The sequence below is a fragment of the Rhinolophus sinicus genome, linkage group LG02 (assembly GCF_036562045.2).
Source record: "Rhinolophus sinicus isolate RSC01 linkage group LG02, ASM3656204v1, whole genome shotgun sequence".
Lineage (NCBI taxonomy): Eukaryota > Metazoa > Chordata > Mammalia > Chiroptera > Rhinolophidae > Rhinolophus > Rhinolophus sinicus.
The window spans coordinates 3,897,175-3,924,435 of NC_133752.1; the positions used below are offsets into that span (position 1 = coordinate 3,897,175).

Genomic DNA, 27,261 nt, shown 5'->3' on the forward strand with positions numbered 1-27,261 from the left:
CGGTTTCTGTTCCTCCAAACTGTCATATTTAAATATTTTACAAGAAAATGCATTTTTCTTCAAAGAGAAGGGTATTTGCACCAGCAGGGCGCAGGTCCACCGGCTCCCTCCCTCACCCTGTGTTTCCAAACCTCCTCGCCTTTGCAAAAACAGGGCTTCCTTCTCTGCTAAGGAGTTTGTGACTGCCCTTCTGGGCCCAGCTGAAATGCCCGTTCCTCTGTCAAGTCCTTCCAGAAGCCCACCTTCCATGGGGAAGTAACTGCTTCCCACATGGCATCTGTCCACGGAGGGCAGCCCCCGCCAGGATGCTGTACCCCAACAGTCTAGGGACCAGCGTCTGTCCATCTGATTAGAGCTTGAGACCAGGGGCTTCTCGCTGTCCTCATGCCCCGTGGTGCCCAGCTCAGGGCCTGGCCCCTGGTGGTGCCGGAATCCGGATCACCAGGGTCACGGTTCATCTCCACCCCCCCCAACGCCCCAGCACCAGCATGGAGCCTGGAGGCGCTGGCCACACGGGAACGTGCACTGAGCGAAGAGGTGAGGGACACAGGCACGAGTGAGCGAGTGAAGGACAGGAATCTCCCAAGGCCAGGGCTTTCGGGCCCAGTGGGGACCCGGAGGGAGCGTGTGTGGGCACGGGGAGAGGGGCTGCAATGGCCTGGGGGCCTCACCCGTGTCCATCACCTGCAGGCGGAAGTGGGACAGCATCACCACCACGTTCAGGTTCTCCAGCTCCTTGGCCAGGATGAGCCCATAGGTCTTCAGGCCTGCGAGCTCCACCTCCAGCCTCTGCTGCTGGCTCTGGAAGGAACACCAAGCTGTGCAGGGCCGCCAGGCCTCCGTGGGGAGCCGCACATTCGCGTGAATGAGTGAATGAATGAATGAACACATAAAGAAGTGAATAAATAAGTAAATATGTAGAAGAAAATAAGTAAATGAATAAATACATATATAAGTACAAGAACAAAGTAGGCAAATAAGTACAAGTAAATAAAGTAAATAAGTAAATGATTAAATAGGCAAATAAGGAAATAAGTCAACAAAGTCAACCATTAAAGAGCGTCTTGCAGCTGCTCCTGCGAGGAACCCAGGAACATGCCCGATCTCTCCTCCCCGGTCCAGGAAGCAGCCTCTGACGGCTATAGTCCTACTGCTTTGAGCTGGGCCCTTTACACGGCTCAGTGTCTCCCTCACCAACGTGTCCCTGCCTCATTTTAGAAGCCTGGGAAGCGAGGTTTGGAGAGGGGAGACGCGGTCCACAGCTGGGCCTGATTTCCCAGCTGGCCCTCCTCAGGCTGTCATCTGCAGGGCTCCACAACAGAAATCAGGCCAGGCCAGGGACAGTGTGGGGCAGTGCCAGGGTGAGGGCTGTGTGTGGAGGGGATGGGCTCCTGAGGGACTTCTGGCCACTGAGAAAGGATGCTGTATGCCAGGCCTCGACCCTCCCCCATTCCTGGGAAGTGGGCATAGCTGTCTTCCTCTAAAGACCTTATTTAAGTGGAACATGCAATCTTCATCCCTTGTTTTCTGATGCCAGACGGGTGGGGACCCTGAGCTGAGCAGTGGACACTTCCCCCGCAGGGTCTCACCTGAAACTCAGCCAGCTGCCTCTGCAGGGCCATCTGCTTTGCTTGAGCTCTTTCTAGAGTCTTCCTCAGCTCTCTGAGCTCATATTCCTTGACTGGGAGGAAAGACAGCAGAAAGCCATCATTTTCTGTTCTTTTCCATCAAGAAAACCTCCCCTTCCCTTTGAACTGAACCTCAGGCAGGCAGCAGCTGGGACCCCACTATGTGCGGGTCATTCTCCAAATCCGCTTTAATAGAGTTTCTTTCTTTCTCTGCTAATATAAAGGACATCTATCCCTAGAAAAAAATGTGGCAGGCACAGAAAGGAATAAAAACCACAAAATCTCCTCTTGCCTCCTAGAGAAAACCATCGTAAATATTAGCGTGGATTTACATATGCATAATTTTACATAGTTGAGATCGTTGGGAAGTTGTGAAGAACACGGGTCTCAGAACCAATGGCCTGGGTTTAAATCTTAGCTTGGCCACTCGCCAGCTGTGCAAACATGGGCAGGTTACTTAACCTCTCTGTGCTGCACTTGCCTCCTCTTTAAAAGGAGGTGATACTATTACTGACCTTATAGTACTTTTATGAGAAGTAAAAGAGGCAATCGGTATAAACTGCTTCGACCTGAGCCTGGCTTGTTGGAGGCCCTCACTGATTTCCCATCTGATTATTACTTCTACGTATTGTTATTCTCCTAGATGGCGCCCTTTCTTTTGTTGTTCTACTCAATCTTACAACCTACTATGGAGGTAGTTGTGACCAGCATTGTAACATCCTAGGTCACCAGAGTTACCAGAGAGCTGCTGAGCATGACCACTCACTTTTCAGAAGTTTGAAGATAAACTCTTGCAAGAAACACAAGTCAAGTGAAGCAAAGGTCTTCTCTGGGATCAGAGCTCCGAGTGGTGGGAGATCAGGACGCTCGGCTTCCTCCTCTGAGTCCCCCTGTTTCAAATTCCGACCTTCCTCTTCCTCCAGAGATCCCAGATGTTTCATGCACTGGGCAGAATCTTTTTCAAATTCCCCTAAAAAGCAAAGAAAATCCCACAGGAAAGATCACCTCCAGGAGCAAAAACAAGTGACCCCTCCAGGCGTGGCCCTCTGATCAGATGTGGGCAAGCCAGTCCTTGTGCTGGGTCCCCAGGCTGCGGGCCAGGCAGACATACACGCAGAGTGCACTGAGACCGAGGCTGGATGGAGGGCAGCAGGGGAGGCTTCCTGGAGGAGGCGGTCCTTTTTTTTCTAACAAGTTTATTGAGACCTAATTCATACGCCATACAATTCGCTCATTTAAAGTGTACAATTCAAATTTTAGTTCTCAGTATATTCAGATATGTGAAACCATTACTACAGTCAGTTTTAGAACACATTCCTCACTCTAACAAGAAACCCAGTACCCTTTAGCCATCACCCCCTGACCCCCCATCCCCTCCGCCAGACCTAGGAAACCACTAATCTGCTTTCTGTCAGTATAGATTTTCCTGTTCTGGATATTTTGTGTACATGGTATCATACAATATGTGGTCCTTTGTGACTTTTTTTTAAACTTTCCATGTTTACGAGGTTCATCTAGGTTGTAGCATGTCAGTACTTGATTGATTTTCATGGCTGAATAATATTCCATTGAATGGAGAGACCACATTTTGTTTCTCCTTTAGCAGTTGATGGGCGTTTGAGTTGTTCCCACTTTGGGGCTATTATGAAGAGTGCTAATTGGCACATTCATAATGTTGTGTGAGCACACATTTTCCGTTCTCTTGGGTACACATGGAGTAGACTTGCTGGGTCATACGGTATCTCTACGTTTAACCTTTTGAGGAACGGCCAGACTGTTTTCCACAGTGGCTGCACCATTCAACACTCCCACCGGCAGTGAGTCAGGGCTACGATTCCTCCACGTCCTCACCATCACTTACTATTATGCATGTTTTTGATAGGCTTTTGAAGGAGGAAGAGGAGTGAGACTGGTGCACAGAAGTGGGAAGGCCTTTGCAGGAGAAGGCCAGCTTGAGGGGAGACACAAAGGAAATCACAGAGCAGGGAGCCATGGGAAGCACGGAGGTTTGCGATTCCTGGAAGGGAAGGTGGGAGGGACAGAGTTGCTGACACAGCACCACCCCAGGCTCGGAATAACAACAGGGGACACGGAGCTCAAGCTGGCATGGTTAGAGGCTGTCACAGGATGAAGTCATTTAACACCTGCGACAGCACCATGAGGGCAGAGCTATTATCGTCCCCATTTTTGCACTTGAGGAAACGTGGGTGATGGGTGGAGAGTTGGCCCAAGGTATTAAAGGTAGTAAGTGGTGGAGCAGGGACTCACACTCAGGCCCTTCACGGTGACAGGGCACAGTCCACCGTGGTGGACATGCCTGACGGCCTTTTGTGGACAGGAGACACCAAGTGTTCAAACGCTGGGAACTCGTGTGGAGGCAGAGCACACGGTGGGTGCCCAGGAACAGGCAGAGACTGCCAAGGGTACCGGGTTTCTCTCTGCGGTGCTGAAGACGTTCCAAACTTCATCGCAGTCATGGGTGCACATGTCTGTGACTATCCTAAAACCCGCTGTCAGGGGTGAGTTTTATGGCATGTGAATCAGATTTCAACAACACTGGGATCCTGCTCCCCCATCTGCTCTGTGCTCTGGTTTTGCTGAGAAGAAACACAGAGGCCCAGGGATGGGACAGCTCAGGCTCTTCTCGGGCAGTGACAGTGGGGGCAGGTGACCCCTGCACTCAGTCCTGCCTGGGGAAGCCCCTGCTGAGTGAGAACTGAGCCCTGAAGGGTGCAAGGCCAACACTCCCTCCCGTCAGGACCAGGCCTCAGACACTTGAAACTCCCACCGAACTCCGGCCGCAATAAAAGCAGAAATGGAAGCGCTCTCAAGAGCCCCACGGCCCAAGTAAAATGTGGGTGGTGTAGAGGGACGATGAAGGGAGGTCAGTCCACGCCTCTTTTCTTTTAAGTGACGGCAGAGGCCCTCAGAGCTACCTGGCACTAGCCACACACATCCACAGCTTCACGGTCCCGGCACACGATTTTATAGATTTTTGAAATGAGCTTTAATCTCTCCAGCGGCTCATTTGCACGGCATAACTCCAGGCATCGGAGCTCATGTTATACTCAATTGCAGGTAATGAGATGCATTTTTATCTCCATTTGCCGTTATTCACCATCAACAAGATGGTGAATAACGGCAAACAGTTTCTTTCCTTTCAAACACCAGACTGACCGTGTGCCTCCTCCACATCTGTACATTCCTTCATCAAGTGTTTGAGTAGATTCTGTGTGTCTGTGTGCACATACACACAGCGTGTGTGCTGCAGGGTGGTGGTGACAATAATGGGATAATTGCAAAAGGAAAGGGAGCCTCAGGAGCCCCAGGAGGCTGCCACCACGTCTGGGATCACGGAAGACTTCCGGGGGGCGGTGATGTCCTGCAGGGGCCAGGCCTGCAAAGGCCCTGAAGCACATCGTCCCAGGAGCCTGCGAGGCAGGCAGTTTCTTCCTCACTTTACAGATGGGGCAGTGAGAGCACAGAGAGGCTAGGTAACTGGACCCAGGCCACTCAGCAAACATGGTGCAGAGTAGGGGCTTAGTCAGATCTGTTTCTGTTTTAACAACATGAAAGAATAGGCGGAACAACAACAACAAAAAAGGTGTCACCCGTTAGGCCAGCACCTGACATAACTGCTCCCATTCTTGGGGACCTTTGCTCATCCCAGAGCACAGCTGGGACCTTATGTAGTTGTGCTCAGTGCACTCTGTGGGTCGCATTTCATTTGGATGCAAGACATTTTAATGTGAAGATGCTGTATTAATACGTATACTTCAGGTTCTGGGGAGACGCAGTTCAGTCTCATTCTTTCTTTGTTTCTAGCACCTGGCTCAGGGCCTGGGGAGGAGCAAGTGCTCAGTTACTCGTTGAATATATTCATTCATTCATTCATTCATTCATTCATTCATTCATTCATTCATTCATTCAACACATGCTCACTGAGTGCCTACTCTGCGTGCCTGGCATGGCTCTGGGCCCAGGGGTTACTACAGTAAATAAAATGGGGGAAAAAAATCCCAAACACAAGGTACTTACATTCTGGTAGGAGATAATAAACAATAATATAAATGAGCAAACGAAAGAGGCAGACAGAAAATGATGGAATGATGGAGCCAAATAAAGCAGAGACAGGAAGATGGGCAGGGGGCAGGAGGTGTGCAATGGTTCACAGAGTAAGCAGGGCGACCTCCCAGGGAAAGTGACAGTTTTAAGTAAGACCTGGGTGAAGGGGGGGGCGAGTGCCATAGTGACAGACACAGAGCACTGCAGGCCGAGAGTACCCGGAGGTGGGCACTGCCACCAAGCTGTGGGGATGCTTAGGAGGCAGGGCGCTGGAGCAAAGTGAGCAAAAGCTCCAGGGGGACCCGAGGCCCCCGGGGGGATGGGAGGGGCACAGCAGCTGGGTCTTGCTCATTACCGGTCCCTGGAAGAACCACCCACCTGGCATTGAATGCAAATAAGGAGGTGGTTATGGGCTGCGGGTGGAGTGTAGGTCTGCCTTTGCCACGTGGCATCACAGAGCAGAGCGGGTGGTTACCTGTGAGGGTCTGCAGGTGCTGCTTCCCCAGCAGATGTTCTTTCTTGTTGTGCAGAGAACTGAAGAACTGCCTGCACGTCCGACAGTACAGGTCCTTGTTTCCAGGCCCCTGTGGACAGGAAGGCTATCGGAGCAGGGAGGGGCCTGTTAGGAGGCCTCCTCGCTGAGAAGGGCGTCTGTAGGCCGGGCAGACCCTGCAAGTCCCTTTCCCACCTGAGAAATCACTTGCTGAGAATTTCAAATCATCCCAAGACCGCTGTCAACGGGTGGGAGAGCAAGTGCTAGGTAGTGGCAAAGAAGGAACCCCAGGGAGGATTTGAGGATTGGCAGTGTTGTTTGAGTGAGCCCACAACCAATTCTGGGTTTTGCTTCTTTTTCAAAGAGTTTGCCTTGAACTTTTAGATCAAAATGAACTCTACGACTAAATAACAAAGATGTGTCATTTTGCCCAAATACATATGCACTGACCCCTAGGTGCTTGTGTACCCATGGAGTATTTCTGCACGCTGCACTAGAAATGGGTCAGAGGGGCGCAGTGGGAGGCAGAGGTGGGGAGGGGGGTGCGAGGGACCCGGGGCTCTGGCCTGTGAGCAGCACCCTCCTCTCGTTGTGCAACTTTATGCACTGTTTGCGGTTTTTTGTTTTTGTTTTTTTTACTGTGCACATATATTATTTTTTGAACAAAAAACCTAGTTAATTAAGAAACATATATATAATGCATGCATTCAGAGATGTAAAACCTCCCTAAACTCTGACAAGAGATGGTTCCTGACAGACTTGATTTCTGTCCCACGGGAGAACCAGCCAGGAAGTGACCACTGGCTCGGGACACACGCTGCCACTCAGGAATCCCCTCCCTTATCAGAGAGGAGCTCCTTCGGCCCAGAGATGTGCCCTGACCGGAAGAAGTGGCTGTGTGGTTTCTTCCACACCCTCTGAGACTGGGCTCTGCCTCTCCCGGAGTGAGCAGACGTGCCTGCTGCCATGAAGGAGAGCCAGGGACCCTGGGAGTTCCAGAGAGAGGCTGGGGAGGCTGGGCAGAGAGGGCACGCTGGAGAGAGAGGACTGCATCAGGAGGGCTTCCTGGAGGGGAGAGAGGTCTGCACTGCCAGGGCCTCCAAGAAAGGGCCTCAAAACGCCCACCAAGGCTGTGCCGAGACTTTGCAGAGAACACCCAAACCGCATGTACACATCAACAAAAAGGTGTGTTCCCTCACTTTGGCTTTATAGAAATTTTAGTATATCATTATACGTGTAAGGACATGTATAACGTCCTCCTTGTAAGGACACCACGGCTGCATAATCTGTCCCCCCCCTCCCCCACCCTCAGGATCTTTAGTCACATCCTCAAAGAATCCCGCTTTGCCATATAAGGTAATATTCACAGGTCCCAGAGAGTAGAACCTCGGTGTCTTTCCGCGGGAACATTTTTCAGCCTGCCACACCAAAAGAGAGCGATTGTTTTAAAATGTCTGTTTCACTCCCAAAATACTTACATCAATTGCTAGGAAGTCAAGGCCCTTGCTTTCAGATGCTCTTCCTGGTGTACCTGTTCCTGACGGAGAAACAAATGGCATCATTTAAAAGAGCGTTTGTCTCAGGAAAGGGCTCAGCCTTATTTTGGGAGGGGGTGGGGAGTCAATTCGAGGGTCAGAAGTGCCTTCTGAGGTTGAAAACATTTATCTCGAGAGGTCTCCATGCTTCCTGTTAGTGTTTGATTTCAGCTGCTCAGTTTCCATTGAGGTCTGAGAATCCCTATAAACTAAGGAAACACCAGGTGCCTCTGACTTAACACCTGGCCAGGTATGGAAAAAAGATTAGAAAGAAGGAAAGAATGAAAACAGTTCATTTTGTATTAGCATGGCAGATTCTAGGTGATATTTTAAAAATTGTTTATCATAATTATACTATTTTTATGTAGTAAATGTTAAAAAGTTACTATTTTAAAAATAAGGCAGTAACACATCTTATTTGTTTCAAAAAACCAAACTCTGTTGGAGTGACCTTTCTTTGTAACATGCCAGTGTTTCATATGAGGACAATGTACAAACAATCACAAAAATGAGGAGAAGGCTGCAGGACTCCAGCATGACTGGGGGTTAAGCAAGATGATGTGTTCTTTGCCAAGTCTGATAAGTGGCAGTTTTAGGGAGAAAAATACGAGCAGGGAATGACAGCTGCTCTCAGGGGTCCCTTGGCCAGAGGTCTCCAGGCACAGCTGGCTTAGCTCTGACGTTTATGATGAGACCAGAAGCTTTGCATCTATGCTCGGTGGGTTGAGTGTAGCTGCTAATACATGTTAGAGCAATGGTTTTCCAACTATTTTTGAGACAGGTTAGTTAGCATGGTGTTAGGGAGCCGGGGAAGCCCCTGGTGGAATAAACAAAGGCAGCCATATCCTGAAACTCCGGGTTCTGAAATGAGTCATTCACTCCAGGACAAAAATGTAATTGCCTTCTGAGGTTAATAAGTTATCTCGGAAATCCCTTTAGGCCAGACAAACAGAGCAGATCTGATAAATTCCATTAGAAGTTGCCTGCTCCCTTCCCCAAGCAGCAAGGGAAGATATAAGAATAAGAGCTTTTTGCCTGAGCCAGTGGGCATGCCATTTTTGGGTACCCTCTCTTGTAAGAGAGCTGTACTTTCACTTTAATAAAAATCTTTGCTCTTCTATCTCTCCTTCCGAGTCCGTGTTCTCATTCTTCAGGTACGTGAGACCAAGATCTCTGGGCACCAGACACCAGAACCCTATATCATTTGGGGGACTGGATCCCTATATCATTTTTATCTCTGCAGGTGCTTGATTGAAAACAAATGTTAGGTGAACACCAGTAAGTACAATGGACCAGAGTGGAGAGGCATGTAGACTAACTTGGCCCTCTGCTTGTTTTTGTAAATAAAGTTTTATTGGCACAAGCCACACCCATTGTTTGCATAATGTCTATAGCTGCTTTCCTGCTACAACCATAGAGTTCAATGGTTTCAACAGAGATGACATGGCCCACAAAGTCTATGGTATTTACTATCCAGCCCTTTACAGAAGTTTGCCAATCCCTGCTCTGGCTGTGCTGGGGTGGGGGCTGGAGGAGACTATGCCCCAGAGCAAAGGGAAGGGGTACCAACTGTAAACACTTGCTGGAGTCTTGCTGTGTGCCAGGCACTGAGTGCCAAATTCCCTGCAGCTTAACTCGCTTGATCTGCACCAAGCCCTGTGCAGACGGACCTATTCAGCCCCATATTTCACGTGAGGAAACGGAAGCACACAGTGCTTTAGTGATTTGTGCCGGGTCGCAGAGCCAGCGTGTGGCACAGCCAGGATCTGAACCCAGGCATTGAATGCTCAGTGTGTTAACCCCTGGCACATGTAGTGTGCCTCTGGCCAGGCAAAGCCAGGGCCTGAAGTAGGACGCCGTTGGCATGTGGGGACAATGAATGCTGCAGAGACTTTGCTCGCCACCATAATCCGAGCACTGGCAGCCCCTTGGATGACCAGTGGCATTAGCAGTACCAGGGCCATGCTGGAAATGCAGACCCTGGACTTTCTGGAGCAGAACCTTCATGTTAACAAGACTCCCGCTGATCTGGGGGCACATTTGAGTCTGAGAAGCGCTGCATTCCAAAACAGCAGGCTCCGTTCCCTTTTCAAAGGACTAAAATGTAATCACTGGCCCAGCACTACCAGATTGTTCTCTGACCCTCCCGAGTAGGAGGTGTGGATGGAAAAGGGGCCACAGGTTAAACCTGATAAGCTCAGGAGACTGAACATAACCACATAAGATGGTCTGAACATAAAAAGTCCTAACTAAGGTGGGCCATGGCAGGAAGTCACATCCTGGGCCTGCAGCTTCCTTGACAAAGGTCAGTCTTTACCTTAAGTGAGCCTGTCTGCTGTCTTTGTGCATCTAGGAGAACAGGCCCTTGGAATGTCAGTGCTCCCCTTGTCCTGACCAGAGCAGGAAACTACAGAATCCCTCCTTGTTGTTCTTGTCCCCTGATTACCATCTCCCTGCGCTGTGAACAGTGAACTATTAACTATCCTGCACCCACCTATGTAGAAGCAGTACCGGCTCTCCAATTTACTTTCATCCAGTCCCGGAGATTTCCCTGCTTTGCTGTCTCCCACCCCCTTGATCTACAATCAGTGGATTTCATGTAACCCTCCTCCTTTGAGTCTACATATAAAATAAGCTGTAATTGCCATTTTGCGGAGCATTTTCTCAATCCGTTGAGACTTTGTTTCCTGGGAATTGACAGTTTGGCTCAAATAGACTCTTACAAGCTTTTTCTCAGCTGGGTGTTTTTTCATCGGCATCACTTGGTGCAGCCAGCAGGGTTCCAAAGAAGGCCTCCCAGGTCCACCCAGTGGACCCAGATTTGGTGCTAGGCACCAGCAGGGGCCCTTTGAGCCCTACTGGCTCCCCGCTTCTCATCAGGTGAACTTGGGTGAGTTATCTCCTGGAAATCCGGACCTTCCACTCACCTATGGTAAAGGGTCTGACTTTCTTTGAGCTATTCTTAGAAAATCCTCAAGGTGGTGGTAAAAGGATAGGAGTTGAGATGGGTGACTGGTTTTAATTTTGTTTTTTCAATTGGTATTGCTGACTGCGAGTCTGAACAAACTTGCTGGATAAATGAGTCTGAACTCATTCAGCTCCAAAGATAAGGGACATTTACTCCCTCCAGCTCAAATTTCGGTATTCTTAGGTGACTAAAAATCTATGTGGAGGTGTTTGAGGGCACTCCTCAAAACGTGCAGTGGCCCCATAGGGAATTCCAAAACAACTGTAAATAATTGACTCGTCTGGGGACGCACACAGAAAGGCTGGTTACCTAGCGGTCTGAGGCCTAGTGGTCCGAGTCCTAGACAGCTGGGGGGAGAAACCGAGGCACGTAAGAGGGTTGAGGTGACTCGGGAGGTGACCGCCCCTTGGAGCTCAACCCATAAGCAGCACACTTCAACCCACCGCACAATATCCCTAGAAATTTGTTCAGACTCTGCAGACACCTAAAGAAAACTAAAACTAACATGGGAAATCATGCCTCTAAGGTTGATAAAATAAACCCCAAGAACCCCAACCCCTCGTTAATATGTCTGCAGGCTACATGTACAATTCATATGGAACCCCAACTTGTAAGTACCTACAGAAATGGGAACATTTAACAAAAAATGATATCAGCTTGAAATGGCCAAAGAGGGGAAGTTTTAACACTTCCAACTTGATATTTTATGTGCTCAATGGGAAAAGGCTGGCTCTCCAATTAAACTAAATGAACGGGAAGCTTATCTTGATTGGAAATTAGGAGCTTCTAAGCGGAGCACAGATAAACTCCTTTCTCTACAGGAAGTTAATAAGAAAATTTTAGAAATTGTCTCTGAACTAAAGAAGGCTTCTGTGGTTGGTAAATGCCAACACCCCCTCCCCACCTCTCCAGCTGCTGCAATACATCCTTTGCGTTCTGAGCTCCCGGGTCAGACTTACCCTTCCTCTCTCTTCCTCTTCCTCCTTCCATCTCCTCTGTAGCCCGTCCACTACCACTCTCTACGGGGGGACATAGAGAATAGAAATCCAGACCAAGATAGACCAGAAAAACCAGAAATGCTGACAGCTCTCTTCAGGGAAAAGCCAGTCTCAGGCAGAGGGGAACCAGCAATTATGTATGTTCCTTGGACTAGAACAGAATTAAGGAACCTAACTAAAGATTTCCCCAATACTCTCCAGGACCCTGATGGGTTTGCAAAGGAATTTGATTTAACTGTTAGGACATATGATCCTGGCTATTCTGACCTATTCCAATTGATACACCTACTAGCTTCTGAGAGCAAAGCAACAGGATGGCTGAATAAGGTTCCCTGGGAAGCTCCTGTAGACGACTTCTTAAAACAGAGAGAGACAGACCAGGAAAAATGCAGGAATTAGCCCGCCGGCTTTATCAAGCTGTACCTGAGATTTCCCCCGGAACATGGACTGGACCCAGACCCAGCAATGTGAAAGGAGGCCTGATGAGCCAGTGCTTGCTTTTTTTGAATGTTTTGAAAAAACTTTCAAACAATACTCAGGTCTAACTCCAGACAGTTTTAACGATCATCAAAATGATCCTTTATTAAATTCGACATTTTTGGAAGGACTAGATGAAGAGTTTGTAACTGATTAAACAGCATTAATTAAATTGGCCAACTGCATATACTGATGAACTGGCCATTCTGGCTGATCAACTATCTAAAACTATTTAAAAGAGAGAAAGAGATAAAGCTGCACACATCATGAACTTAACAGCTCCAGCAGTTAAACAGTCAGGTCAGACATCCCACCCCCCACCCCCTCCGCCCCAACCAAGAAGGTCTCTTAGACAAGGGCACAGAGGAGTCTGTTTTTACTGTAAGAAGCCAGGTCATATTAAGAAGGATTGTAGAAAACTGAAATGGGATTTAGAAAAAGAAAAGAAACAAAAGCAAGCATAGGGCTGCTCCGGGGACTATGCGAGGGTGTTTCCTCTTCTCCTTACAAATAATTATCATAAAAGGGGAAATTATCATAAAAGGGGCCCTTGTAGATACTGAGGCTACTTTATCTGTTCTTAACCCTACAGGAGTAAAGCTTCTGTACAAATGGTAGAGACATCTAATCAACCGATGTCTGTTTTTAAATCAGAACCTCTTCCCTTCCAACTAGGAAATGTTACAGGGCAACATATATTTTTACTAGTTAAATCTGCCCCAAATCACCTGATAGGGAGAGATTTTCTTGAAACCCATGATGCCCACATATCCTTTTCCTAGAAGGGTGAAATGTATTTAGAACTAAATGATTCAGATACTGAACCAATTGGGAAAGTAATGATTTTAAAGGAACCTCCACAAGAGGAAACTAATCTTGAAACTGAACGATTATTGCAGGACGTCCCAGAGCAGCTTTGGGCCCTTTCCAGTACAGATATTGGCAAGATGAAGTCAGCCACTCCTATTAAATAACTATTGACAATACTTTGCCTCTACCTAATATTCACCAACATCCATTGAGACCTGATGCACTAGCTGGAATTAAACCCATTATACAAGATCACTTAAACAGGGGACTTATAATTCCTTGTACGAGCCCCTGTAATTCTCCTATCCTTCCAGTAAAGAAACCGAATGGAAAAGGATGGAGACTTGTACAGGATCTCAGAGCAATAAACAAAATAATCATTCCCGGACATCCTGTGGTTCCAAATCCACGTGCTATTCCTGTGGACTGCCAGTATTTTCCAGTAATGGATTTATGCAGTGCCTTTTTCAGCATTCCTGTAGAAATGGACAGTCAGTATCTCTTGGCTTTCACCTGGGAAGATTGCCAATTTACATGAACTGTGATGCTCCAGGAGAGTCCCACCTATTTCTCCCAGATATTAAAGGCTGATTTAAATGGTGTTGATTTTCCCAGAGATTCCACTCTAATGCAATATGTGGATGATTTATTTTTATGCACTAGGACACTACTAGACTCCCAGAAGGACACAATTTGCCTGTTACAACAGCTAGCTCTGAAAGGACAGAAGGTCTCAAAGGAAAACCATCAGTTTTATCTGCCCCAAGTAAAATACCTCGGCCATCTCATATCTAAAGATGGGCTACTGATTAACCCTGAAAGACGCAGAGGAATCCTATCTTTTCCCCTTCCAAAAGCAAAAAGACAGCTTAGAGGATTCCCAGGTCCAACTGGGTATTGTCACAATTGGATCCCAAATTTTTCATTAACGGCCCATCCTCTATATACTGTATTAAAATCAGACCAATCTGATCCAGTTCGATGGAACCCAGAAAGGAAACAAGCTGTAAAAGCTCTAAAGGAAGAATTATCTAAAGCTCCCGCTCTGGGACACCCTAATTATAAGCGCCCTTTCTTCCTTTTTATACATGGAAACAAAGGAAATGCTTTGGGAGTTCCAACTCAGACACGCGGAGACCATCACAGACCTTTGGGATATGCGAGTCAGCAATTAGACTCAGTCGCAAAGGGCTCCCCCCTTGTACGAGGGCCACCTCTGCTGCAGCCACAATATGCAAACAAACAGAAGAGGTAGTTATGGGCCCTGCTTTATTTATGCTCCTCGTTCTGTTGAATCCTTACTGAACTCTCATCACACTCAACACTTTTCTGTCAGTCGACTGGCTTCTTAGGCAGTACTCTTGCTTTCTGCGCTTAATATTACTTTAGCTCGATGTAACAGTCTTAACCCAGCAACTTTATTACCCTTCCTACAGGATGAAGACACCCACAATTGTGTTTTGCTTACTGACCACCTTCTTGTTCCCAGAAATGATTTACAGGAAACTCCTATTGGTGATGCTGACTTAATTTGGTTCACAGGTGGATTTTATGTCAAAGATGAACAGGGACATTACCGAGCTGGATATGCAGTAACTTCCACGGTGGACATAATTCAAAGTTCTTATTTACCTGAAATAAGATCTGCCCAGCAAGCCAAGTTTATTGCCCTAACTCGAGCTTGTCAATTGGCCCAAGATCAAGTAGCCAATAGTCACTATGCCTTTTGTGTAGCTCATGACTTTGGAATGTTGTGGAAGCAGCAAGGCTTCTTAACCTCCTTGTTGTTCTTGTCCTATGATTCCCACCTCCCTGCGCTGTGAACAGTGAACTATTAACTATCCTGCACCCACCTATGTAGAAGCAGTACCTGCTCTCCAATATACTTTTATCCAGTCCCGGAGATTTCCCTGCTTTGCTTTCTCCCACCCCCTTAATCTACAATCAGTGGATTTCAAGTAACCCTCCTCCTTTGATTCTACATATAAAATAAGCTGCAATTGCCATTTTGCAGAGCATTTTCTCAATCCGTTGAGACTTTGCTTCCCGGCAATCATCGTCAGTTTGGCTCAAATAAACTCTTATAAGCTTTTTCTTGGGCTGGATGTTTTTTTCATTGACAGGGAACAAGATGCCTCTTATCTTTAACCATGTTAAGGTGTGTCTGAACCCAGCCCACCAGAGCCAAAAAGGAAGACCATAAAGCCAGCTGCTCTCCCTGCCCCACTGACCCCCCACTTGCTTTATTAAGGTATAATTGACACATAAAAATGTATATATTTAAAGTGTACCAGGTGATTATTGGACGCACGTATACATTGTGAAATGACCACAACCACGTTCATTAACACATCCATCATCTCACACAGTTACCTTTTCTGTGTGTGGTCAGGACACTTAAGATCTACTCTCTTAGCAAATTGCAATACACAACGGGAAGAGCATAGACTCTTTAATAAATGGTGCTGGGAAAACTGGACCGCCTCATGCAAAAGAATGAAATTGGACCCTTCTGTTTTACCATACACAAGAATGAACTTGAAATGGATTCAAGACTTAAAGGTAAGACCTGAAACCGTAAAACTCCTAGAAGAAAACAGGGGGAAAGCTCCTAGACACTGGTCTTAGCAATGATATTTTTGGATATGACACTAAAAGCATTGGTAACAAAGGAAAAATATGCACATGGGGCTACATCAAACTAAAACGCTTCTGTACAGTAAACAATCAACAGAATGAAAAGGCAACCTACGAAATGGAAGAAAAATAGTTGCAAGCCGTATATCTGATAAGGGGTTAATATCTAAAATACGTATACATGGATATGAACGCTGACTGAGTCAGGGGCTAACAGAGGGCTTTCAAAACTCGCCTTCTGCTGTAAACCGTCCCACAGGCCAGGCCTGGTGGGAGAAGCTGCAGCCCCCCTGGGCCAGGCCCCACTCACCGCACAGCCCTTGCGTCTTGTGTGCTGCCTGCCTCCGCAGGAAGGCCCGGTAAGCCTCGGAGCTCTGGTAGGCCTGCAGCTCGCGGATGTAACGCTGCTTGTCCGCATCTGCCTCGTTAATATACCTCTGGAAGGAGCAGAGAGATTCTGAGACTCTTCTGTTCTGAGGGGTTGGGGTGTCCTCTTGTCCCACCTGCTTGGGGCAATCTAGGATGGTCACTGCAGGCAGGGGCTGTTCTGGGAAAAGTATGGGCTTTGAGGTCGGATATACTTGAAAGGCTATGGGAGAGCTTCATGCAGGAGGTGGCGTTGGGGTGGGCTGGCTTGCTCAGCGTGGCTGAAGTGTACAGTGTGGGGAGAGGGCAGAAATTGACCCTGGACAGGTATGTGTGCTCAAAGGGCTTTGACTGTGTCCCGTAAGGTGGTGTTTCCTCCTGTGTGACCCCCAGAACATACTCCTGTAGGAGGACGACAGGTGCTCTGTGAAAAGGGGCTCCATGGTAGAATTAGTTTGAGAAATGCCTTGCATTAGCAATGACCCTCAGAGATTCTCGTGCCCCATACCTCACTCCAGGAGAGCGTGGAACCCAGTGGACATTTATTTTAAGGGAACAGAAATATATTAAATGTTCCAAAAAGTTCCTGCAGAGGGGAAAATCTATTTTACTTGATTTACTCCAGAATTCCCTAAACTTATTTGACAATGTGCCGATGTTTCATGGATGAGCCTTTCTGCCTAACACAGTCTGGCAGACGGCAGATGCCAAAGGCAGCAGAGAACCAGGGATTGCTTTGAAGGGGTGGGCTGAGAGGCACCTCATGCTTGCATTCCGGAAAGTTCCCTCTGGCTCCAGCGAGAAAAGATGGATTAGGAGGGAACAGCCCCTAATTGAGGCTGCAGACAGCCAGGCCACTTCTCTCCTCATTCTCTGCAGAAAAGGACTCACTTGCTTTTTCTCCTGAGACAGCTGAGCCCACTGAGCAGCCAACATCTTCGTGATTTCCGTGCAAGGCAGACCTGGGTGCTTGGCCCTCAGCTGGCTTCTCTGTTCATTTAGGAAGATGACGTACCTGTGCCAGGAACGGAACAAACACCACCGCTCTGAGCTACCGACTGGGAGGGGAGTCAGCAGGTCCAATGAGGCTCGTTCCACCTTCCGGTTTTCATAAAAAGAAATAGTCATGGGTTTGCCCATATTTTTCAATCTAACCAGTGAAATGGAGGTTCATTTAAGAGGGGGAAATGCTCGAATGGCTGTTTATCCAGAGACTGACGTAAGATGAGGAGCCAGAGAGGGGCTTCCCATGGGAGGGGCATGAGGCTCATGAAGGCTGCTGGGTGGGCAAGTCACTTACCCGGTCTGTGCCTCAGTTTCCCTTCTGTATAATGGGCAAAATGCCACCTGCTCACAGGGTTATTGTGTGGCCTACATGCTCTAGGCACAGGTCCTACACCCTCCTGATCAAAAGGACTCGTGTCAGGAAGAGGGAGAAAAGCTGTGGGCGCTGGAGTGAGACAAACCAGTTCTGGAATCAAAAGTCCTGTCTGCGGGAATTACAGGGAAACTGAGAAAAGACCCTCACTCTTAGAAATGCGTGGACCCTGAAGACAAAGAGGGCAGCATGCAGGCTTCCAGAGAAGCAAGGTGACCCTCAGTGTAGGGGGAGTGGCGTGGGACCTCTCTTCTTTAGCCCAAGACACCATGGGATGAGGGACAAAGGACGAGGTCTCAGGGGACCGGAGGCGCTGTGAGCCTTGATAAAGGTTAACCAGCTCACCTGAGGCCCCAGACGACCCATATCTGAAAGCTTGGAAGAGAAACCAGATTGCTGAGCCCAAAGCCACCCCCTCTCCTGTCTGTGACCCAAGCCCAGCTCTTCTGGCCTTTCCTTTGAGCATCAAAACCTTATTCCAGCTTCAAGAACTAAAAAAACCCACCCTCCCTGTGGGGTGAGGTCTCTCATTATCAAGGGCCCTGAAAAACAGATAAAGGCTGAGATGGTGAGCCCCAAATATCACCTCACTGGGCCAGGTAACCGCCCCCACCATCTTACCCTGTGGTAGGAGCACGGGGAACAGAAAGATCCCTCGGGGGTTTCCTTTTCTTGCCTTTAGGCCAGCCCCCTTTCCTTTTCTGAAACAGAAATACCACAGAGGAAAACCTCAAGATTATCAATAATGATCTACCATCTTTGAGTCAGTTTACAACAATAACAACAATATATGACGTGTCCTCTCCAAGCTTCACCCATGTGGCCTCAAACCTCCCAGCAGCTCTGCAGAGTAGCTGAGACCATCCTTGCAAGATAAGTTAACCAAGGCCTGGAGAGATGCAACCCCTGCCCAGTGTTCGCCCAGCAGGCGCGGAAGCCGGGATGGTCCCCTCCATGATGCTATGATCGCACAATGGTCATGCAATCAAGATAGCACCCCGAGGTTTAGGTAACTAGGTTCACAGGGGGTGAGGCCAGGCCTCAGCAGAGGGAGGTGGGCGTTATTTAACATGTGAGCTTGACTGGTGCTTAGCCTGGGTTCACCTGTCAGCTCTGCCACTTACCTGCCATGTGGCCCTTGGTAAATTAGTAACATCCCTGTGCCTGAGTTTCCCCACTTATAACACGGGGATCATCCTAGTCCTGAGCCTGTGGGTTGCAGTGAGGACTAAATATGTTCACATACACATAGTTCTTAGAGCAGAGCCAGGCACCCAGTCGTGCTGAGTCAGCTGCTATGATCGAATGTAAAACCCTCTCCTGCTGGAGCCAGCTCTCGGAGGGAAACCCACGCTGCAGGCTCACTCTCCCATTCATCGACTCTCTTGGTTCATTGACAGTGCCTGAGATCTTACTATCATCAGACCCTGTGCCATGCTCAGAGGCTGGAGGGCTGAGTAAGATAGAGGGCCTGCCCTCCAGCAGCTCACAGTCTAACGGCAGAGGCTGGCTTGTTTATGAACAGTCAAAATAATTCATTACAGGGGAGAGTGGCTATAGAATGGCAGCCTGGATGCCCTTGCAGTTAGGGCTTAGTTTCAAATTTTCCTAAACCGAACACACACATGTGCCCCAAATGGTGGAGAGTAATCAAAATGTGGCCTTGAAAGCTTGTTTCAACTGTTTTAGCTTGCCAGTTTTCAAAGCTTCCCCCAACCCAGACGTGCCCATTTTGGCCTTTCCAAGGTCAGGAGGTACAAACAGGCTGGCTGGGTGACGATCCGGCACTACCACAGCCCGGCCAGATGTGCTGCAGACTAAAGGACAGAGGAGGTCTGGACAATGCCCGGCATCAGGGGCTTAAGGGCCAGCAGGGCAGAGCTTGGGTCAGGCAGAGGCCAAGAGCTAGGGTAGTAACCACGTGTGTTAGTGAGGTAGGGCGGCAGGCACCCAGGAGGTGCCAGGCATGCAGTGCGGGCACCATAAAAGACACTCCCTCGCTCGCTGTGGTGGGTAGACTATGCTGAGCCCTGAAGTCTGACAGAGGACAATCCTTTCAGGACCCTGGAGAGCTCCCAAGGCCAGCGATTGGCTCTGATTTCATGTAATAATCGCTGAACACAACCACCCTTTCTCGAGCTCACCAGACCAGCGCTTTCCAACACATGCTCCTGAATGTGAGTCTCACAATCCCGATTAAAGCAAATATAACCTCCCCATGCCACAGGGAGACACTCAGCAAGAAGCCGAGAGCCAGGAGCACACGGCTTGTTAGAGCCGTGCCTCCTGAGGGGGACACCACAGCTGCCTGGGGTCGAGAGGGACGTGTGCCATCATGGCAGCCACCATCTCCTCTCTTCCTGCTCAGCCCCTCTGCTGTAGCACACAAGGGAAGTTTTTTGTTTTTTAAATTATTGGAGGAAATACTTTAATATATTTTATTGTACTTCTCTACATTCTAGTCAAAGTCAAAAATCACAATAAATGTGTTTATCGGTTTACTGCGATCCTTGGCCCTTTGTTTCAGCTTCTTTATTAAAAGAAAATCCTCCCTGAGTGTTTTCTTCATTTGCCCAGAAACCATAGTTACTGAGACAAAGACAGTGGGAAGGCTGCAGCACGTGTTTCTCTGAAGCTTTCTGTTCTCGCTGAAGTTCTCACACAGGATTTGCACCAAATTGACTCTGTCCTAAATAAAGCCGTGTACACAGTGAGCAGCTGACCATTTGCACAGGGTGTTACTACTATGTGAGAACATTCCCCACACGCCTGAGTACATCAGTTAAAAAGGTAAAGGAAAAACAGAACATGATTGAGCAAAGAAACATTGATTTTAAGAAAAGTATAGCAAGCAGCAGAGCAGAAAATCAACTGATTGGCAAAATTCAAGGGAGGAAAAATCCATTCTAATTGGATTGTTGACCAGCACAGACCTTTCATGTTCAAATTGCAACAGACAGTGAATTTTTGGATATTGGGTTTTATAAGCAGAATTTTCTTTCACAAAGAAAATCCCCTTTGGGAGACTGCAGTGGGGAGCAGAAGGTACAAGGGCTGGAGTGACTGATATGGGCTTACCCCCCACCACGCGCGGCTCTGACTCACTGAGTCAGACTGTCCCCTTGATGTCTGCAGCTCCTAACTGTGACACAACAGAAGGCAGTGCTGGGTGGATGCGCTAATGTCTGTAAAGGGTCAGCACATAGCAGGGACTCAGGGCCTGTGTTCCTTCTCTGTTTCAGGAAGGGGAAAAAACCTCAAGTACATACCGACGCGCAGGATTCTACAAGCCTACTGAGCAGGTCTCAAGGGGAAAACGAGTTGATGCAACTTACCACGTCATTCATCTGGGAACCAGACCAAATCTCCATGATGACACGGTTAGGAAAAGGGCTCTCGGCCTCTGTGGGTTTTACAGTCTACTCCCCCAGCAGAGTCTCAGTCCTGAGGCTCGTGGGTTTGTTAAGGGGCCTGCAGCACCCCCTCCCCAGGTGAACAGTGAGGATATTTATTACCAGATGGCATCACACGGTTCTCGACACCATTGGAAAGATTAAACTGTTAAAGGCTGGGTTCCCTCCTTAGATAGCATGGTCCTGACTTAAACCATATTCTAGTTCATTTGCTTCTGAAATAAACTAACACTGCAAAAGAAGTACTTTCCTATGTTCTTAATGGAGGACTATGACAGTGTTTCCCCGAAAATAAGACCTACCCCAAAAATAAGCCCCAGTTAAGATCGTCAGCCAGACGGATGCATTTAGTACGTTATGACGATGTTCCAGAAGAAGATGACATGACTGCATTTGAATAAATGTAGATTGTTGTACATGAAAAAATGGGATTTATAGATGATGTAATACAGAATTGTACACCTGAAATCTATGTAATTTTACTAACAATTGTCACCCCAATAAATTTACTAAAATAAAATAAAAATTTCAAAAAGAAAAAAAAAAGACACCCCCTGAAAATATGCTCTCATGCATCTTTTGGAACAAAAATTAATATAAAACCCAGTCTTATTTTGGGGGAAATACAGTATAAGACATGGTTTTATTTTCAGGGAAACACAGCAGATGTCAGTGACACCTCCTTGCCAATTTCTCATCTCAGCTATAACCAGGTTTGCAGACTAGATGCCAAAGGGAGAATTTATGATTCTGAGTGACATTAGGGAGTGGTGGGTAAAGCATACATTCAGCAGTAAGACTGTCTGGCTGTGAAACCTGGAGCACATTCCCTAACTGCTTTGTACCTCTGTGTCCTCCTCTGCAACGGAGATACCAGCCCCTACCCCACTAACTGTCGGGGTTGAATGAGCTGGGACCAGCTCTGAGACCCTGGAAGACCTTAGGGTGGCTGTTATTGTTACCAAGTTCAGCCATCTTGCATTCTAATGCTGCTACACTACCTTCCGTAAAATCATTAGACGTTTCTGAGTCCATCTCCACCTGGCAAGTGGGACTGGTTTGTTGGGAAGGTCATTCAGGGAAGACCTCTACAAAGGAAAGTACTGCCATGACTTGGAACCAGCTGTGGCTCTAAGAGGAGCAAAAGTCCTGAGTTAAAGCTCATTACACATATCTCTGTGGGTGTGGCACACACTGCCTGCCGTTTCCCTGGTATCCATTCTGCCTTCTTCATTAACAATTGAGCCCTAATTTTTAGCTGGGCACATGGCCACCTGAAATAAATTTCTCAGCCTTCCTTGCAGCTAGGTGGGGCCATGTCTAATAAAGGAAACTGAAATATAGGATGCAATTTATGAATCTATTCATAAAAGGAAGGCATCTTTTTCACTTGTTCTTCCTTCCTGCTGGCTGAAATGCAGACGTGAGGGCTGGTGCTCAAGCAGCCACTTTGGACCAGGAGGCAGTTTGCTAAGGACAGCAGAGCAGTAAGATGACAGGAGTCTGGGTACCTGCTGATTGTGATACCGCCATACCAGCTCTGAACCACCTCCTTTACACATCATTCACATGAGAAGGAAAAAAACTTCTATCTTGTCTAAACCGCTAGTATTTGGGGAGCTTTTTGTTAGGTGCAGCTAAGCCTGATCCTAATTGACACAGAGGGTTACTGCTTCGTTTTGGTGTTTCTCAGCAGACCTGGTCATCTCTCACCTGAACTATCACAATAATAAAGGAAAAAAGGAAAAGACTTGTTGTGCACCTATTATGGACCAGACCCTTTGGCAGGTGACTGTTATCATTTAGTCTTTGGAAATTCCTTTAAAGTAGGCAATGTTATTCCCATTTTACCAAGAAAGTACTGAGGCTTGAGGAGTTAACATGCCTTGTGCAAAGTGTCACAGCTAGGAGGTGGCAAAGCTGGGATTCCAGTAACCATCTGTCTGCCTTCAAAGCCCACCTTCTTCCCATTTAGCCCCCATGTGTCCTACACTCAGCTCCTCACCAGCTGCTTTTCCCACACAGCATGGTTTGGGGCTGCATCCCAGGTGAGAACTGCTCCTCTCACCCCAGAACCTTCCCCAGCAATCCCAAGTTTCTGGAGTGGTTAGGCTCAGGAGACAGACTGTCTGAGCTCACATCCTGGTCTTCTTTTACTGTGTGACCCTGGGCAAGTTCCTTGACTTCTCTGTGTCTCAATTTTATCCCCATTGAAAAGTAGATTTAAAAGTATCAACCTCCCAGAGCTGAGAGGGTCTGAAGAGATAACGCACAGGAATCCCCGGCCCAGAGCTCAGAGAACAGAAAATACAAAACATGCAGCTTTTATTCTTCAGTTATAATGCCGGTGGAGCATTATAACTCCAGGCCTGGTCTGGGTACCTCACTTGCCTTTGGTTTTTCCGTGTCCTGCTCCTCTGGGTTTCCCCGGTTCGCCAGCTCAATATGCTGCATGGGCGGAGGGGCCAGGTCCCGGTGGAGGGTGCGGATCACAGAGTGCCCAGGCAGTCTGCTTGTCCCATGTGGAGGAGGGAGAAGAAATTCTGCGGGCACTGAAACAGCAAGAAATGGCCCCATAAGGTCAGAGATCTTGTCATCACCACCACGCCTCGAGTCTGTCTAGCACAGACAGACTGCAATGTGACATCTGCGTTTTCAAATGCTCACAAATGACAGCAATACCTGAAACCCGAGGCAGTGGTCCCTTTCCTGGGGCACACAGGGGAGGCGGAGCACAGAAACAAGTCAGTCCTGGTGGGCAGGCCCTGCTCTGTTGGATGTGGCTCACGGCCCCATGTCCAGTAGAGTGTCGTGGTTAAAAGCGTGGGCTCGGGCCCCAGACCATCTGGGATCAACCCCAGCTGCCAGGGGTCAGCTCCACGTCATGAGCAGTATGCTCCACCTGTGGGCACAGCAGTTTCCTCTTCATAGTTTAGGGTGCATGTCAGACCTACTTCATAGAGCTGTTGAACGGCCTACTCTCACAACACGTACTTGGAGGATACCTGCTGTGTGCTGGGCACGGCAGATGGCAGCGCAGACAGCACACAGAAATCCAGAGTCCTAGAGTTCCTGTTCTGGGGCTGGGGGATTAAACTCAAACTTGTAAACTCCTCAGGACAGCACATGACACTTAGTAGGCTCGCAGTAAATGTCACGGTGATTTTAGTGGCATTTTAAATTAGTGCATTTGCAGAGCTCTATCCCTCAAGCATGTCAACTGTGGTGAAGTTATCCCCTGATCCCGTTTTATAGATGGGAGGGAGGTGGGAATGGGATACTGCACAGCTCAGGTCTGTTAGGTGCACACACGACCATGGTTTCTCCTACCCACACCCACACCCACCCACCCACACAGGCCACGATGGGGAAATTGAGGCACAGGGAAGCAGAGTGATTGTCCAGAATCACACATGTGGGAAAGGCCAGGTGAATTCTTGAACCCAGGTCTCCTGGCTGCCAGTACAAGGGTCTGTTCCCCTCTGGGTGGAAGGTAACAACTCTCAAGGTACCATCCTCTAGTGTGGCCCCATCAGTATACCAGTAAGTATTACTTAAGCCACAACGCACAGAACGCCCCCTGCCAAACTGTCCCAGACACTTACTCCGCTGAGAGTGAGGAAAGACAGGAAGGAAAACACTGACTTTTCTCTTAGCTTCTTGGGAAGAGGAAATGCGGCAAACAGTGACACCCAAACCCGGAGTTCCAGAACTTTACTGGCTTGTCCCATTTCTGGGTCCACGTGGCCAAGCCTGGCCCAGGCCTTGTAATCTATCACTGGGACTATTCTTATTTGGGGGTGGGGGCTGGTATTTTTGTTTTGAATCATAAGTCGTGGGTATGGCTCAGGACTCAAGGGCACCCACAGGGTGATGGCAAAGATAGAACTTGTTGCTCTTTGGTCCTCCGGTTTCCAGTCCCCTCCCTGGAGACAACCACGTTCCCTTCCGGAGCCAGGCTGTGCATTCTGAAACACTCCGGTCCCCTGCACAATGGCAAACCACTGCACTTGATTTGCTTTTTTTGTTGATTATGTCTTAGAGATTTTTGTGCCCATTTCAAGCCACCACATTTTTTTGGTGAAGGCGGCATCGTATTCTGCTGTGTGGACAGGCCACAGGGCATTTAGCAGCTCCTAGCAATGGATGCAGGTTACTACTGGTCTTCGGGCATGTGGTGTTTCACTTATGCATAGGGCTCTCTAGGAACTGGGTTGCTGGGTCAAAAGACATGTATGTTTGTAATCCAGGAAGACCCCGGCTGGCATATTGCCCTCCACAGGGTACATTTCACCCCCACTAGCAGTATAGCACTTGCCTTCCTCCCAGGGACCCCTGCCTCTGGACCTACAACCTCCCTTTCTGCTCACATCCCTCTATGGCTCCCCTTGATTTCACGGCGGCATGAAGTCCAGGTCCCCCAGCCTGGTATCCGAGGCTCCAGAAGGTTGGGTCCTCATGTCTCCTCTAGCCCCACACTCATCCTACTGATATAACTGACTCCAAAAGGTGGTCATCAAAACTGATGATAACCATTCTCTGTGCATATGCTCCTGTTTAACCTTCAGCATGACTCTTATTACCATGGTGACATCCACAGGTGGAGAAAGACGTTCAGAGGTCAGTGACCTTCCCAAGTGTTCACAGCAGAGCGGAGACTCCCTGCCTCGGGCTGCCTACTCTTTCCATCTCCCCAGTGACCTCACTGACAAGCAGAAATCCTCTCCCATCCAATATGGCCTGACTTTGAATGCCCTCTCCCCGCTGGGCCCAGCCCCAAATCTCCCCTGCCTTCGCCCCCTTTCTCATGGTCCAGGCACAGCCGGGCAGCAGACAGCAGCCCTTTTGGCAGCAGGGAGCCATTTCCCAAATGGAGAGCAAGGAGATGTCAGTCCACACCAAGTCTTAGTTCCCCAGAGAGCAAGCCTGGTGATCGCTTTGCCTAATGCCCTCATTTTAACTACGAACAAACTGAGGTTCAGGAACGTTCTATGACTTCGTCAAGATCTCCAATGCAGAGACAGGTGGCACTTGCCTGGGAGCCCTGGCCTCCCCTCTGGCTGGATAGTGCAGTGGTCACAGCGAGGGCTCAGCTAGAACGCCTGGCTTCAGAGCGAGCTCTGCCATCCACCAGCCTCATCATCTGTCAGTGCCTCAGTTTTCTCACCTCTGAGATGGACTACCGAGAGGACGCCACTGAGAACCCACACAGTTAACGTCGGGTGCCTGGCACCCAGGAAGCTGGCCCTTTATAGCTGAGAACTGCTGTTATTCTAGCTTCAAAGTCTGCACGTTCAACTTTAGACCCAAATGCCATTTGCTCTCCAGTGACATAAACACATTAGCCAGGAGCAAATTACATGATAGTCACTTAATTATCCTACAAGGTTGGGAAATAGGATTTTCTGCATAAGGGAAGGTTCTGGCATCAATTTCAACAACTGTATCCGAGGCGTGAAGCTCTGGCGCCCACCGACCTAGGTTTGAATCTTGGTTACCCCGCCGGTAACGACCCTTGGGGACCCGTTCAGATCACCGAACACCCTCTGTTTCTTACTGCGGAGACGAGGCAATGCCCGCTCCCCGGGTCTCTGTGGGCGTTACAAGGCACAGGTGAATACAGGTTCTCTGAGCCCAGGGCGCCCCATCAACGAAACTGCGCTTACGACCAGAGTCGCTCGCTGACTGCGCATCGCCGTCCGCCCTAAGAAGCGGCCGTGGCGCTTGTGGCAGCCCGCGTTGCAGGCCGGCGCGGAGCCCGGGCGGCACCTCCTTCAGCACTGGCGGCCGTGGACGGCGCCGGAGAAGCTCTGGGGCCGCGCCGGGACCCGCCGGGCACCTGCGCCGAGGGACGCGCGGGGAGTCGAGTGGGCCGGGGCGCAGGCCTGAGTCACGTGCCAGGGCCTGGGCACCGCCCCGGGCATCCGCACCCGCGCCGCCCAGCTGAGCTACACCCGGGCGCCACGACCCGGTCCCGGGGACGACCCCCAAACTCCCGGGGAGCGGGGCGCGCGCGACGCGGTGGGGAACCGCAAGTCCAGCCACTGACCCGCAGCCTGGCCGCAGTCCCGCTGCATGTCGCCCGCCCGCCCGGGCCGCCGCCCCGCGCCCGCCGCTCTGCCTCCGCCCACCCAGTGCGCCAGCTGAGCTCCCCGCCGCTCCGCCCCGCGCCCTCTGCTCCGGCTCTGCTCCGCCCCGCGCCATTGTGGGGGGCCGCCGAAAGGGCAGCTCTGCAGTCTGTCACTCCCCGCGCCTTTGCGGACGCCCGGGGGCGAGCTTCTTGCGGTAGGGACGACGCGGCGCCGCCAGGGGGCTGAGCCGGAGTCCCAGCCGCGCAGGGCGTTCCGGCCTCCAGGTTATCCGAGCAGCCCGGGACTGGGCGGGGCCAGAGGGAGGCGAGAAGGGGATGGGAGGGGGAGGGGGCGGGGCGGAGGACCGGAGAGCCCCGCCCGCGTCCCCATTTCTGGGGACGCCCCCTCCGTTACATAAGTGC

At 49.3% G+C, this 27,261-nt stretch overlaps 1 protein-coding gene across 4 annotated transcripts in view; it reads right to left on the reverse strand.

The window, feature by feature from the left end:
* LOC109456121 (uncharacterized) overlaps positions 1-27,037 on the reverse strand; it is a 28,772-nt gene extending 1,735 nt beyond the window's left edge. Inside the window, exons 1-10 of one of the 4 annotated variants that reach the window (XM_074321093.1) lie at positions 26,900-27,037; positions 23,160-23,320; positions 17,977-18,056; positions 16,869-16,992; positions 15,922-16,048; positions 7,665-7,723; positions 6,169-6,277; positions 2,395-2,598; positions 1,590-1,681; positions 672-801 (exon numbers count right to left, since the gene is read on the reverse strand). In XM_074321093.1, the coding sequence (XP_074177194.1) occupies positions 672-801; positions 1,590-1,681; positions 2,395-2,598; positions 6,169-6,277; positions 7,665-7,723; positions 15,922-16,048; positions 16,869-16,992; positions 17,977-18,056; positions 23,160-23,320; positions 26,900-26,972 (1,159 nt within the window). In that variant the 5' untranslated portion in view covers positions 26,973-27,037. Of the gene's footprint in view, positions 1-671; positions 838-1,589; positions 1,682-2,394; positions 2,599-2,627; positions 3,646-6,168; positions 6,293-7,664; positions 7,724-15,921; positions 16,049-16,868; positions 16,993-17,976; positions 18,057-23,159; positions 23,321-26,817 lie in introns of those variants that run through there. The other 3 variants (XM_074321088.1, XM_074321098.1, XM_074321103.1) reach the window with 3 other exon arrangements.
* Between the last annotated feature and the right edge of the window lie 224 nt (positions 27,038-27,261).